The 15,095-nt window shown below is 34.0% G+C and overlaps 1 protein-coding gene across 1 annotated transcript; it reads left to right on the top strand.

The window, feature by feature from the left end:
* Positions 1-2,177: 2,177 nt before the first annotated feature.
* Positions 2,178-3,410, top strand: LOC141587791 (F-box/kelch-repeat protein At3g23880-like). Its single transcript, XM_074409259.1, has one exon. The coding sequence runs from the start codon at positions 2,178-2,180 to the stop codon at positions 3,408-3,410; it is 1,233 nt and encodes a 410-aa protein (XP_074265360.1).
* Positions 3,411-15,095: the final 11,685 nt, after the last annotated feature.

The following is a 15,095-nucleotide window of genomic DNA, read 5'->3' as shown; positions in this document are numbered from 1 at the left end:
ATTTTTTACCATGTTACCATTTGTCTGGTAGGGAGGGAGTATAATATTTAACAACGGTTTTGGAACAATAAGACGTTGTCAATAGTAAACTACAACAACGGATTTGAAACCGTTCTTAAGATTTAACTACAGTTCTTGATGTTATATAACGGTCGCTTGTTATTTGTACAACCGTGGTATATATTTAATAACCGTCGTTGAAATAACGGTCCCGTATTTTTATTTAAAAACGGTAATTTGTATTATTTGACCGTTATGGGATGTCTTATTTGGCGTAGTCTGGCCAATCCCTCTTATACTTCCCCCTTATACTAAAACAATAAGAGATCTTCAAAATTTTTCCGCCTAAATGAATTTGGCTGTAATTAGGCTTTCATTATATTGTATCTGTAATTGGGCTTTTATCATATCATATCTGTAATTGAGCTTTTATTATATTATATCTACAGTGGATTACACTGGATTTTCCCTTTTTCACCGATTAATACAAAACATTAATAATAATAAATTTTACAATTAAATTTCAAATTGAGTTAAATATCAGTTGTATAATTGTTACTTTCTTTAATATTCCTATCTAAAAAATCGTGTATTTGCGCGGGATCTATACTAGTATATTATTCATCCATTTTTAATCTGTGTCACTAGGAAATTTGTGTCGAACCCGTGAAAAGTGGGGGGGTTTTTTAGGTAAAAATGTTAAGAGAACTTGACAATCATGATATCTATTTCATTTTGAAAAAGGTAAAAAATTGTTTTTGTCTAAGTAAAAGCTAAACAATAATTTATGAAAAAATTGTGGCCATAATTACCGTTAATATTTCTTCAAAAATAAAAATTAGCGTTAATATTTGTGGTATATAATTAATTAGGAGGTAAATTTATTTGTATAAGAGTAAATATAGATAGTGAAATCAATAATTAGAAGACAAATATTTTTATAGTAGAGTATCACTAATGCGGAAAAGTAAGCGGCAAATTTTAGGGATTTGTTAATATTAGTAAAAAGGGATTTTACGAGTATATTATCTGTAGCAGGGGAGCATAAAAAAATCCATCAGGAAAAAAAGATAGCAAAAGCTACCCAACTTAACTCGCTTTGATATTAAGACAATTACCATTTTCTTTTTTAAAAGTAAATAACATTTCATTAATAGAACGTCATGCGGGAGTTATAAAGGATAGATATAATCGAAAAACAATCTAATGGAAATCAAAGAAAAATAACTTTCTTATAAACTAGGGTTCTCAAAACATGATGATCTGACAATTCGGCTCGTCCTATTATCCCTATCGTCATGTAGATTTTGAGGGGATCCTTCGTTATTATAAGATAAAATTTAGCTCTGACTGGTTTCAAAAGGCGTTGACAAATCACGTGTAACCTTTGAAAGAACACGCTACGAACCATCAACGAACTACTCTTGACTATATTACTGAAAAGACTAAACCCACGAATGAATGGAAAATCTCCGAAATAAGGGACGGAAAAACGATTCTTACGAAAAGGGAGACTTTTATTGAATAGAAGATAAATATGCATACTATTGATTGAAATTTGTAACAATTTTGAGGCTTCCCATCAATCGATTAATCGATGGGAGCCCCGCATATAATTGATGGAGGCTAGCGTTTACAATCACCATTTGTTGTTTAAGGTCGTGTTTACTCAAAACAATTGTTACACTCCATTATAAAAAAAAGAGGGGATTTTTCTTAAATGTGCTCAATAGGTAGGTACATGTTAAGATGCTAAGAAATGAATGATTTATATCAATAATTCTCAAAGTATGGTAATAATGAGTTTATATTTCAATTTCTCGTGATTGATGTAAATATTTCCTTTCTTAGCATCTTAACATGTGTCTATTGGACGCATTTTAGAAAAGAAAAATACTTGTGTACTTCGGGAGGACGGTACTCCTTACACTCAAAAGCAATTCCCAAAATAGAATATTTTAATAGCTTGAGTGTAAGGAGTACCGTCCTCCCGGAGTACAGAAGAATTTTACGCTAAAAAAGGGCGAAAATGAAATAAGGTTATAAGAGATTTTAAATTAAGACCCACCAAGTGAATTGCCGCAAACCCTTCACCCTTGATGCTGTCCCTCTAATCGCCCATCCGCCCCATCATCAACTTCTTGCAGTTCAATTCAAAACTTAGAGCTGTGGAAACGATGAAGAACAGGAAGAAGCCCAAAAGTTCATCAAATTTGCAGAAGAAATCATCAAACATTCACCAACATTTACCCGAATCCAAGTACTTACCACCCGAACTTTGTACTCAAATTTTCGTAAATTTGCCTGCCAAAACCCTATTAAGATTCAGGTGTGTTTGCAAATCTTGGTGCTCTATTATCGATGATCCCGATTTTGTGAACATGCACTTTCAACTTTCCCAATTTAATTCTCGGAATAATAATAAGTTATTGGTAGCTTTCGAGGGTTTGGAACGAGATACAGGCCATACAGCGTATATGTTGACAGTTTGCGAGGCTGAAACTCTTCGACAAACAGATCTTATTTTTAAAAAATCTATTCGGTATACGTACCAAATTATAGGTAGCTGTAATGGGTTGCATTTAGTGGAACGATTTTGTCCTCCTTATTACCGTAAAGAATTAAGATTGTGGAACCCTTGTATCCGCAAATCATTGCCTCTTCCGGTGAGCCCATTTGGCAGCTTAGTCGGTACTAACTATTTGTTTGGTTTCGCCTCTCATAGTCAGGATTATAAAGTGGTTGCCATGACATTTGACAATATTGAGGCTGGTTTGACTGGGAAGACGTATGTTGCAGTTTATACACTCAGTGATAAAAAATGGACTGTCAGAAATGATCAATTCGATATCACTTTTCCTAACAATATCTCTATTAATAAGCCATTTGACTCGTTATCCACTGCTGTTTTCTGTCGAGGCTCAGCGTACTGGCTTGGTTATTTTGATAAACCAAGAAATACATTAACTCATCTTGGTTCCTTTGATTTTGATAAGGAAAAAACAACCTTTTTGGAACTGCCATTTACTTGGGACGAAAAGGGGTCTTTGAGGTTTCTGTTTCTTCTTGGGGAGTTGCTAGCGGTTTTTAGTATTTCTAAGGTAACTTCCAGAATATGGGTGCTAGAACAAGACAACGAAAAGGAGCCATGGACTCTATGGTTTTTGGGGGAATCTAGTTGGGATGGCTATCAAGTATTCTTCTCCTGTGTTTCGAATAAACAAAAGGTTATCTATTGTGAGAGTGATGGTGGCTATTTTATATGCGGGAATAAGGTTTATAATATAGCTAGTTGCCAAGTGCAGGACTTGAATAAATCTATGAGCTCCAACATAAGACTTGACACGTATTTGGAGAGCTTGGTGTTGTCCAAAGGCTACGGAACCCAGGATTTGAGATCTTTCCCATGAATTAGATAATACAACTTTGTTTGTTTTACGTATCAATGGTTTTCGGAAGAACCCCTGGCTCTTAGTCTCTTAGTCTCTTAGTCAACCAACTTTGAGTATGTTCATTGCTTTTCATTCCTCTTGATGTTTGAGAAGCAATAATTCTTTTTATTCATAACATATTGTTATAGCTTCTTTTTCCTTGGAATTCCCTTGGCTTTGTATGCCTTGAATTTTGGTATGTGTAGTTACTTTAAAATTGCTTCTCATCTCCATGCCTGTTATTTTTTGGATTTTTCACGATTAAACAACTACCATTGTTGAAACCATTATTGATTGAGCGAGAGTTAAAAGAGTTTGGATTGGGATTTTGATGCTTCTATAAACCATGGTATTGCGTTATTCACGATGGTTTAAATTTATTCAAGTTGTACACAAATGGTTTTTAAATTTATCTTATGCTGGCCTCTACTCCACCATAGGCACAAGTATTTAAGACACTCCGTCAGTGCAATTTAGTACATCACTCATTTAGTATTAATTATTGTTAGTCCTTGCTAGGAAATCATGTTTTAATTGTGCTGACCTGATCTATTTTTGCATATCAATTGTTACAACCTTCTTGTTGTTTGACTTTGATGTTTTTGTTTGATTGTTGTTGATCATAACCTATCCCACTTGAATTTTAACACCGCTGCATTCCTTACTTTTCGACTCTGAGATGTGATTTACCTAGATGAACCCCCACCATTTGGTTTTTATATATGTTGACTATATTTATTGCTTAATTTTTATTTTTTCAGAAAGGGGGAATATTAGCAATAAGCAAGAGTAATGGATGGCATGTTTACTACTATTCAAACGCGTAATCGATGCCGAGAGGAACGAGCAGTAACCGACACATTTACTGTTTTATACGAGCTCTTCAGTTGTTCAGTGTCCTAAATTTCTAGTTAGTAAAGAGAAATCTGATACTGATCGACAACAATGACCTACTCGGAAAAACACATACGAAAATTTGTAGCGCCAACCTTAAACAGCAGGGGCAGCTCTTTTATCCACGATGAAAATTGAATCCAGAATATTTTACTTCTTATGTTTCCGAGCCATTATTATCAACAACAATAAATTGAAAGACATTAAAGCAAAACGACATCAAATCATATGTGATAGTGCTCTCAAATTCCGGGAAAAGGCGGTATGTCTTCGGCTCCATCTCCATTGTACAACACCAAACTCTCGGAATAGTTATACAATCCTACCTCACGATTTATAGATTTTCGCACTCGGCAATTATTAAGATTATACGACTTGTTCCCACACCGAAGATGGCTACTACCGTCAACACTCTCATAGTAGAATACCACTGAATTCGTGTGTGAGTACGACCAGAATAATATAAAACCAGCGTAGCTTGAACGTCCTGAAAACCACAAAGTCCACACCTGCTTTCCGTTGTCCTGTTCCAGCACCCAAATGCTGGAACTTACGCGAGAAATACAGAAAACAGCTAGTGATTCCCCAAGAGAAAACATAAACCAGCAGAAAGTTTCTTGTTCACCCGAACGATGTGGAAGTTCCAGAAAGATAAATTTCTCCAAATTAAAGTCGAAGGAAACAAGATGCGTAGGGTTTTTCCTTAGATTACCATCCCCATATGGATCATTACCAAACCAGTGCGCTTCCCCTTGAAAGTAATAACCTAATTTCCGGATATAATCAAACATACGTTTAAAGTAGATGCGGCTGATACCGAGGCCATTAATTCTGACATTCCATTGGTGATCACCGAGTGTATAAACTGCAACATTCATCATCTCTGAAGCCTTTACATCCACATTGTCTTCTGTCGTGAACAAAACTACTTTATAATTCTTACTTTCAGAAGCAAAACCAAATACATATATAAAGTCCTCAAGATAATAACAACCATTACGCAGAGGAAAAGGGCAAGGGGGAAGTAGCAATGATTTTCTACAACTAAGGTTCCATATTGTCATTTCTCTTGCATGAAAATTGTGGTAGTTGTCGCGGCACATTAATAGCAACCCGTCACAACTCCCACGAAGAAAGTAGGATTCCAGGGTACTGAAATTGTCAGTAATATTTTCAAGTGTGTCAGCTCGACGAACTGACACCATGAATCCTGGATTTCCACGGCGTCTAGACGTCTCGAAGCTTACCAATAATTTATCCTTGTCAACATTAATCGCACAAAGTTTGAGATGCATGTTAACGAAACCAGGGTCCTCGATGATAGAGCACAAATATTTACAAACACACCTGACTCGTAGTAGGGTTTTCACCGGCAATGTTGCCAAAATTTGATTCCAAACTTCGGGTGGTAAGTACTTGTATTCTGATATGTAGGATAAATGTTGGCAACAACTTGATGATGATGATAATGATGATTTTACCTTCTTCATTCTCTTCAATTTCTTGGAATCAAACGGCAAGATAATGATTTGGTGGCATAGATGGAATTTGAGGGTTTTGGAAATTGACACTATTCTTTTTGTATAACAATAGAGTTTGAGTTTCCAAAAAACACTAAAATCCAGAATCTTTTAATTAGACATGGATATCCATATAATATTACCGACTCGAACTTTTGGTAATTTGAGAATAATCTCACTTTTAAAAATCCCCTTATACTAAAAGAATAAGAAATCTCCAAATTTTCCCGCCTAAATGAACTTGGCTATAATTGGGCTTTTTTTATATTATATCTATAATTGGACTTTTATTATATCATCTTTCTAATTGGCCTTTCATTATATTATTATATTTACAACTGGATTATACTGAAATTTTCCTTTTACACCGACTAATACAAAACATTAATAATAATAAATTTACAATTAAATATCAAATTGAGTTAAAATATCGTGGTTTTATAATTGTTGATTCGTATTTTCTTTAATATTCCTATCTAAAAAACCGCGCATTTGCGTGAGATCTATACTAGTAAGTTATTAACTTTGATCTCAATGTTGTAAAGGTGAGATTATTTACGGTTGATCAGTCGTAGGGTGAATAATTTTGAGAAGATTAAGTTTAGTTTTTTTTGGTATAAAACCAAAAATATCGAGTTACGGTACAAAGTTATTGAGTTTAACAAAATAATTATTAAGCTCAATAACTTTGTAAAATAACTCAAGAACTTGTAAAATAGCTCAACAACTTTGTGCAAGAGCTCAACAATACAATTCTATTATACAACTAGTTGTAGGATAGTATTTGTGAAATATTTCAAGCATTTTCCTCAAGCCACATCATCACATACATATTTTTATTTTTATTTTTTTGTAAGTAAATGTGTGGCCCAAAGAAAAAAAAAAACTGAATTAATTGCTAAAAAACCTCTATGTTTAAGTTTTAAACTTAAATGTTTACCTTTATGTTTTCTACACATAATTATTAGTGAATAATAACGAATAATGAATAATTTAAAATGTAAATAATTTAGACCAAAATTTTACTAATAAATTACACCACCTATTAAAAATTCAGTCCAAATTTTTATTACAATAATAAATTATAATAACAATTAAAATAAAGTACGAAAAAATACATCAACCGATAATAATCAATATTGTTACAAAAATACTAAATATTAAATTCAAGTATAAATTAACCATAAATGGAGTAATAAATTAAAGAACAACATACTAATTTCCTTTTTTAAAAAAAAAAAAGCTATTTTCTCATAAATATATTCAAATTTTATATAATATTTTAATTTTTCTATTTGACATGCATATTGTTTTGTATACATTGCATTTAATGTACTCTATACCTATACCATGTTTTGACACTGAATTTTTGCATTGTTTTAACCTATATATTATCATTATAAAATAAATAGAATATAAAATATTCATGTATTTTGGTTAATATTTTTTAAATGTTAATTATTTACGACAATGTTTTTAAAAATATACTCATATAATTTTGCACGCGTTAAAAACTAGTCAAATGTCTAAATATCTAATCGTATAATATTACTTTCCTAAATCCTACTTATTCTTAAAATATTACATCTTCAATAACTTATCTAGAAAAAATAAAAATAATTTATACTATCTTTCCCACAAATACACGATTTAATTAGCATTCGGAGCCCAAGAGGTTAGCTTTTCCAAACCGTCCTTTCGCTTTTGCCCTTTTAATGCTCAAGAACATGAAGCGGAAGGAAATGGCGAAATCATCATCAAGCAATAAAAAGCATATAACCCCTATATCTGAATTCAAGTACATACCACCCGAAGTTTGGTATCGCATTCTCGCAAATTTTCCGGCCAAAACCCTGCTAACATTCAGGTGCGTTTGTAAATCTTGGTGCTCGATAATTGATCACCCTGATTTCATTTCTATGCATCTTAAGCTTCATAAACATAATCCCGACAATCATTATTTATTATTAGCCCTCGAGGGTTTAGGACGTGGTGGATGTTTGTTGACGGTTAAAAAAGCTTTACACCCTTCGAAAAACCACTCAAATTTTTAAGAAAACCGATTTATACCGGTGCGTTCTTAAAAGGAGTTGTAATGGGTCGCTTTTAGTGCAACAATGTGGCGCTCCTTATTTCTTACAAGATTTGAGACTATGAAACCCTTGTATTCGGAAATCATTGCTAATTCCAAAGTGCCCGCTTCCCTCGTCCTTTCTTGAGGTTGTTAATTATGTTTTCGGATTCTCCCCACTTTGTAAGGATTATAAAGTCGTTGCAATCGCATTTGATGGAGAAAAATTTAGTACGAAGCCTGCAAATATGTTTGTTGCGTTTATACACTCGATGATCAACAATGGACCGTCGAAACAACGGCTGAATATCGACAGTTCAGGCTTTAAGCGTATGGTTCATGACTCATAAGCGTATAACAAACACGAGTATACATTTCCGTCAATGGCTGTATTCTTCCAAGGGGCAGCATACTGGGTAGGGTATGATCCATCCCAGGATATTATCCCCGGGAAGCGACCTACTCTTCTCGTTTCCTTCGACTTTGATTCCGAAATATTCACGTATTTGGAACTGCCAAATATTGTGGAAGAGAGATTTTTTTCGAGGTTTGTGTTTCTTCTTAGGGATTCTCTAGCGATTTTCGGTATTTCATATGATAGTTCTAGCATATGGGTGCTTGAAAAGGAGCATGTACCAAGAGGTTTTCGGGAAAGTCGAGTTTGGATGACTATCCTGTTTTCAGCTACTGCAAGGCCGCAAAGGCGAAGATATTCTACTGCGAGAGTGATGGTGGCAGTTTTATTTGTGGGAGGACTTACTATAATCTCGCGTTTAGCGAGATTAAGAAGCTCGGAAAATCTATGACCAAAGATCTATCTTTCGAAGTTTATCGGGAGAGCTTGGTGTTGTCCAAAGGGTATGGTGTTGGAAGTTTTGCTTCAAAAGAAGCTCTATTTATCCCACATTGGTAGAATAAGTTGAAGTATTATAGTTTATAAGTGATCACTTGTGTTTCACTACTAAATGTGGTAGTAAAGATGCTCTTTTTGGATCACTTATTCTCTATACTCTTTTGCGCAATTTCCGAGACTGAATGCTCAGTCTTCTATTATTGATTTCGTATTTTACTATACTAATTGTGTGGTCTTCTAAAGATGATTAAGGTTTTTCCAACACTGATCTTTTAGTCTTCTAAAAATCTATTTCCAAGGTGCTTTAATGGTGTTTCTGGATCCTTCTTATGTACCTATAAATACTGCCTATTTTGCCATTTCAAAACACACAACAACATCCATTCTCTCTTATATTCTCTCTAAATATTTTATGATATTTTAAGCTGATATTTGGCAACGTTCTGCAAGTAGTCCTCATTCTGAGTCTTTGTCGTACACCTTAGACTCGGACGTCGTGTAACCCTGGGGGTTGGTTGCCAAGAGGCCGTGTGTATCGAGCGGGGCAAATTCAACTTTAGGGCAGTGATGCTCATCACGCCACGACATAATCTCTCCTATATTCCGTGAGATTTACTATTCTTTATTTTCATACTAGTCATACCGCCTACAGTCTAAAGTTGAATTTATAAATTTTCTTCCTCGTTAAATTTTTTATTTAAGACAATATGACTATGTATGTGTCTGCTCACTCGTCACCAAAAGTCAATTTATTATACAATCTCTTATTATGGTGTTTTTTTGTTTTTTTGTTTTTATACGTATCAAGTACTCCCTCCAATTCGCTATAATGTTCCCTCTTTCCCGAAACGGATTATTCAAGTAATGTTCTCCTTTCCTTTTTTGGTAACTTTTACTCTTATTTTATTCATCATTCTCTCCTATTACCAAACCCACACAACTCTTTTACTCTTATTTTATTACTTTTCTTAATGTTTTGGCCCCACAACTCCTTATTTAACTCTTAATAATTCATCTCTCTCTCCTATCAACAAACCCCACATTTGTCCTTTATTCATTTTTATTCATTTTTCTTAAGTATTGTGCCCATCTCAAAGGGGATCATTATGATGAATTGGAGGGAGTATTACTTATTAAAGTATATAATAGGGCTTTTGTTTGATGTGTAAACATTCTGTGTTTCATGCTATATACATGTTGGATCATGAAGTATGTGATGTGACATTGGTAAATGCGTATGAACATGAGAATTGTCAGTTTTTCCAACTTGACAACAAACTTTCATTGTGTTTCTAATGACTAAATTAATGATATCATTATCAACGTCTCATACATATATTAATCATTTTGGGATACAAGTTTCATGTAAGACTACTACTGTATGATTAATATGGATATGCAAAATCAGAGTAATATTACTTATAAATTCAATTTATTTCACGTGCTAATATGCCGATCTTATATGATGGTTTTATTTTAAAATGAGATTTGTTTGTAACAGTGGCCGCTGCCCGCTGGCCAGGAGACTTGAGTTAATATTGTTATGTCATTTTTAGTGACAGATGTGTTTAATTTGATGACTGATTATATTAGTAAACAATATTTATTTGGGAGTTTATTAAACAGTTCATAACAATAATTATTCGAGGGGTTGTGTTTTTAACGTTATGTGAAAGGGAGTTAGAACAAATTTTTTTTTTTTTTTTTTTGTGTGGTGATTCCCTAATATTATTTTGACACATATTATTGTAAAGTATATTGCAAGTTGCATAATATGGAGTACTAATATCATAACATGATTATTTGTTACTTGGTCGTGCTCTGTTTTTTTTACACTGGTTAAAAAAAAAAAAAAAAAAAAAAAGTTGTCCATATGCTTCATGTTATCTCAATTTTGTTTAACAAGTAATGGTTGTGTATAACACTTGTTATCGTTTGTTGAGATGAAGTATGAAAGAGTGACATATTATTTGATCCAGAGGAAGTTTTATTGATGTAATTTCCAAGCTTAGTCGTGAATCGGGTGCATAAGGTACGCCTTTGAAGTGATCATTATTAGTGAGGAATGTTTATCGTAAGCGAAGTTATTTTCAAAAGTGTTTTCAAACTTTAAATAAAGTGAAATGAATTTGAGGAGAATGTTATATATGATGGACATTAAGTGAATTCTGAGATGATTGTATAATTGTATTAGTAACCTTATCTTTATGGTAATTTTTTTTTTAGCAACACTTTTGGCTGATTAGTTGTGAGAAAAGTTTTGACGAGTAAACATCGTTTGAAATCATGAAACATAAGAGATTTAGTTTCATATATTGTCTCTGATATGTGATCGTATAAGAAAGTCTCATAATTATTTGTTTGTTGATATTATGTTCGTGATCTTCTAGCTATGAGGATAGTGGGTGGATCATTTTGGCATAAAATGACAATGTTAAACATCAGATAATTTTAGAAGTGTTTTCATTATTTTATAATGTGAAAACATGTGGTGAGAGTAAAGCTAATATTTTATCTATTGTTTGAGTAAATGATGTAAAAGTTTGTTCATCCTCTCTAAGTTGTAAGTTGTGAAGAGTGCATCACTTATGTGACATACTTGGAAATATATTGAGCTTTCTAACGGAAAAACCTGATGTATGGTTTTGTGCAATACAAAATTGGATCTAAAATAACTTGTTAGGAATAGATGGTTATGACAATGAATTATTTGACATCCTCGTTTATGATGTTAATAACTTTCTATATGACAATATTGATCTTTGGTGACATGTTTCAGAAAGGATAATTTTTGTTCATCATCTTATGCCATCTTGAATGTTAACTTTGAAGCCTAAAATATTGATAATGGTGTCTGCTTAGTCAATGCTTTGAGTAAGTTGTGGTTTTTGGGGGCGTCTCGTGAAGGTATGATTACCCTTAACTTTGTCATCGTAAGTCAATTGAGTTTCAATGTCGGAAGTTGGTGATAATTGGAACACTAATATGAGCTATTTAAGACGTATACTTGAGTTTATACATGACAAAATGAAATTGGTGGAAAGGGGTTGTTACATTCATATATATGATGTTTGTATGCGTTATAAGAGATATGATATAGCTTATATCGTTGTTATAGGTGATGGACACCATGGTTTTTTGTAAGCTAATCCATGAAAACAATTGTAACTTTGGGAATGAGCTTGCAATTTGATTGAACGTCGAAGAATTATGATATTTATTTGACAAACGGTGTCTTTCATAATGCTATATCATGCAAGTTATAGATGCATAATTGGATTGTTGTATATGTAATGGAGTATGAATATATTGTGAAGAATTTGCAGGATAAAAAGCTGGATGGCTAAGTGGTTGTATTCCTTTATGGGAATATTTTTGACTCTATTAATTGTCATGCATCAAGCATCAGGTTTTTTGGCAAATTATCAAGAGTGATGGATAATCTGATTGGATAATGGGTTCACAAAGGTTGTGAATTGTAAGTGGATATTGAGATCCCTTACACAATAATGCGATATCATGATAGTACGTACGTAAATTTTGAAGAGGATATTGAGATCCTCCTACCAATGGCCATGGTAGAGTTGGTGTTGGTGGCACCACAAGGAATGGGTTTAAGGCCTACTGGGAGTGAATCGTGACGGGGCTCCCCCACTTGGGTTTACCAAGTTCAATGGGTCAAACGAAGTCACGAGGATCTCATGTTGTAATACTACTACCATTCCTATTTTAAAAGTGATGTAGTATTCTTTCTATATATTGTGCTATTTCTGTCATGTGAGGAAGGCTGAGCTAAGCTCTTAATAAGTCCATAGTCCTTTTTAAGGGTGGTTTGTGACAGTCAAACCTGATGGATTTACCTATGTGAATGTGGGGGAAATGCCCTACCCCCTATGAGGTTCTTAGGCCTTAGGACCTCTAGAGCGTTCACGAGATCCCAGGCATGTGAGGGGCATCTTTTATGACATTTCGCGAGGACGAACACAGATTCGAATGCGGGTTTGTGCGCAGTTATCCGTTACAAACCACCGTGGAGAGTCCAATGCCGAGAGCAACTCGATACGGTACAGAAAGGGTAATTGTATGCACTGGGTGACAATTCAATTCCTCAGGAACATTGTCATCTTAAGACTTACGTTCCGTTGCCTTATATCAACTATTCCTACTTCTTTTGAATCATGTGGGGGATTGTTGGAAGTTTTGCTTCAAAAAAAGCTCTATTTATCCCACATTGGTAGAATAAGTTGATGTATTATAGTTTATAAGTGATCACTTGTGTTTCACTACTAAATGTGGTAGTAAAGATGCTCTTTTTGGATCACTTATTCTCTATACTCTTTTGCGCAATTTCCGAGACTGAATGCTCAGTCTTCTATTATTGATTTCGTATTTTACTATACTAATTGTGTGGTCTTCTAAAGATGATTAAGGTTTTTCCAACACTGATTTTTTAGTCTTCTAAAAATCTATTTCCAAGGTGCTTTATGGTGTTTCTGGATCCTTCTTATGTACCTATAAATACTGCCTATTTTGCCATTTCAAAACACACAACAACATCCATTCTCTCTTATATTCTCTCTAAATATTTTATGATATTTTAAGCTGATATTTGGCAACGTTCTGCAAGTAGTCCTCATTCTGAGTCTTTGTCGTACACCTTAGACTCGGACGTCGTGTAACCCTGGGGTTGGTTGCCAAGAGGCCGTGTGTATCGAGCGGGGCAAATTCAACTTTAGGGCAGTGATGCTCATCACGCCACGACATAATCTCTCCTATATTCCGTGAGATTTACTATTCTTTATTTTCATACTAGTCATACCACCTACATGGCTACATATGGAGCCCAGGATTTGACGTTTTTCACATGAATAAGGAGATTACCATTCGGTATGTCTTACGCTTTACTTACAATCGATATGTTTACTGCTGCTCTTTACTCATATTTTTGCTTTAATGTTCTCCATTGACTGAACACTGTCAGTTAGCTACTTACCTAGTTTTCATTTACTATTGAATGATTCTTTATGGTCTTATGATTGAATGTTTTCATCTACGATGCGTCAATTTCGTAGGAGTACAGTGGGATCTTAGCTGCAATGCGTCAATTTCGTACGACCTGATGTTTCATTAGTTGTTTGGCTTACCCGCATAGGCCACATTGCTATCCACTTCCTGGATCACCATTTCTTAGGTCATTCGAGTAATCTGAGAATAGATGAAGAAGGTATATCAGGTGCTGGCGATTTGATAGAATACGAAGGCAAGACGAAGGGACATTGGGATAAGCACAACATCGTTTTAACTTGTGACAGTGTGTACCGTCTCTAAGGCTGTGTAAACGGGTTTTTTTGACCCATCACAACCTTGTGAGTTGATATTGTCTGTCACAAATGAGAATTTGTGTTTTCAGTGACCCTTTTTTTCAGATTTTCTTTTTCATTTAGACTAATTTGGTTCTGCCTTATTGGATTATTAAACCGTTTTGTAATATATTATCGTATATCGACCTCTCAGAAAGCTCTTCAAAAAGAATGCAAGGATACAACATCAAATATCTCAATTTGCAAGTGAATCATGTCAAGAGTAGATTTTTATTAAACAGATTTGTATACTTTGATTTTAAAGGGCAGTAGCAATTGTTATAGTCCCATACTACATTTTTTCATTGACACGTCACATAAATTTTTAATTACATACTCCCTCTGTCCCGATCATTTGTTGTCTTTTTCCATATTTGGGTGTCTCAGTCAATTGTTGTCCTTTCTATTTAAAGAATGGACTTGATGAGCAATTTGATAATTCACATTCAATTTGGTCCACTTGTCATTTAGTAATTGGCCCCCTCCTTTTTCCTTGGTCTTTGTGCCAAAACCAAAGGACAACAATTGACCGGGACGGATGGAGTAACTTATTTCTCCTTAATGGTGAAAGGTTCATACTTTTTATATGGTCACCCTTTTTTCTCACCTTTTACTAACATGAAACCGGTTTCTTATTTTAGAAACTAGTTTCATATAAGAAACTCCGTATTTTGTAGTTCAATAGATAAGGAGCTCCTTATATGGTATGAAACTCATAATTTTCTTCATTGCTATTGCCCTAAGTGTATCGATATTGTTGTAATATCAAAAGTTCTTTACCCGAAACAATATTATAAAACAGTGTAGTAAGTAAAATGAATCCATTGACAATACTAAGGAGCTCAAAGCAAATAGGTAACTGAAAATTAATTAAATACAATTTTCTTTTTGTCTCAAAAGAATGCTTTACTATTAAAAAACAAAATAGAGAAATGGGATTACTTGAAACTAAAAACCAAAAATAGA

Source organism: Silene latifolia, chromosome 6 (genome assembly GCF_048544455.1).
Source record: "Silene latifolia isolate original U9 population chromosome 6, ASM4854445v1, whole genome shotgun sequence".
NCBI classification, from domain to species: domain Eukaryota; kingdom Viridiplantae; phylum Streptophyta; class Magnoliopsida; order Caryophyllales; family Caryophyllaceae; genus Silene; species Silene latifolia.
The sequence above is the reverse complement of the archived record's forward strand: the minus strand, read 5'-3'. Positions and strand labels throughout refer to the sequence as shown.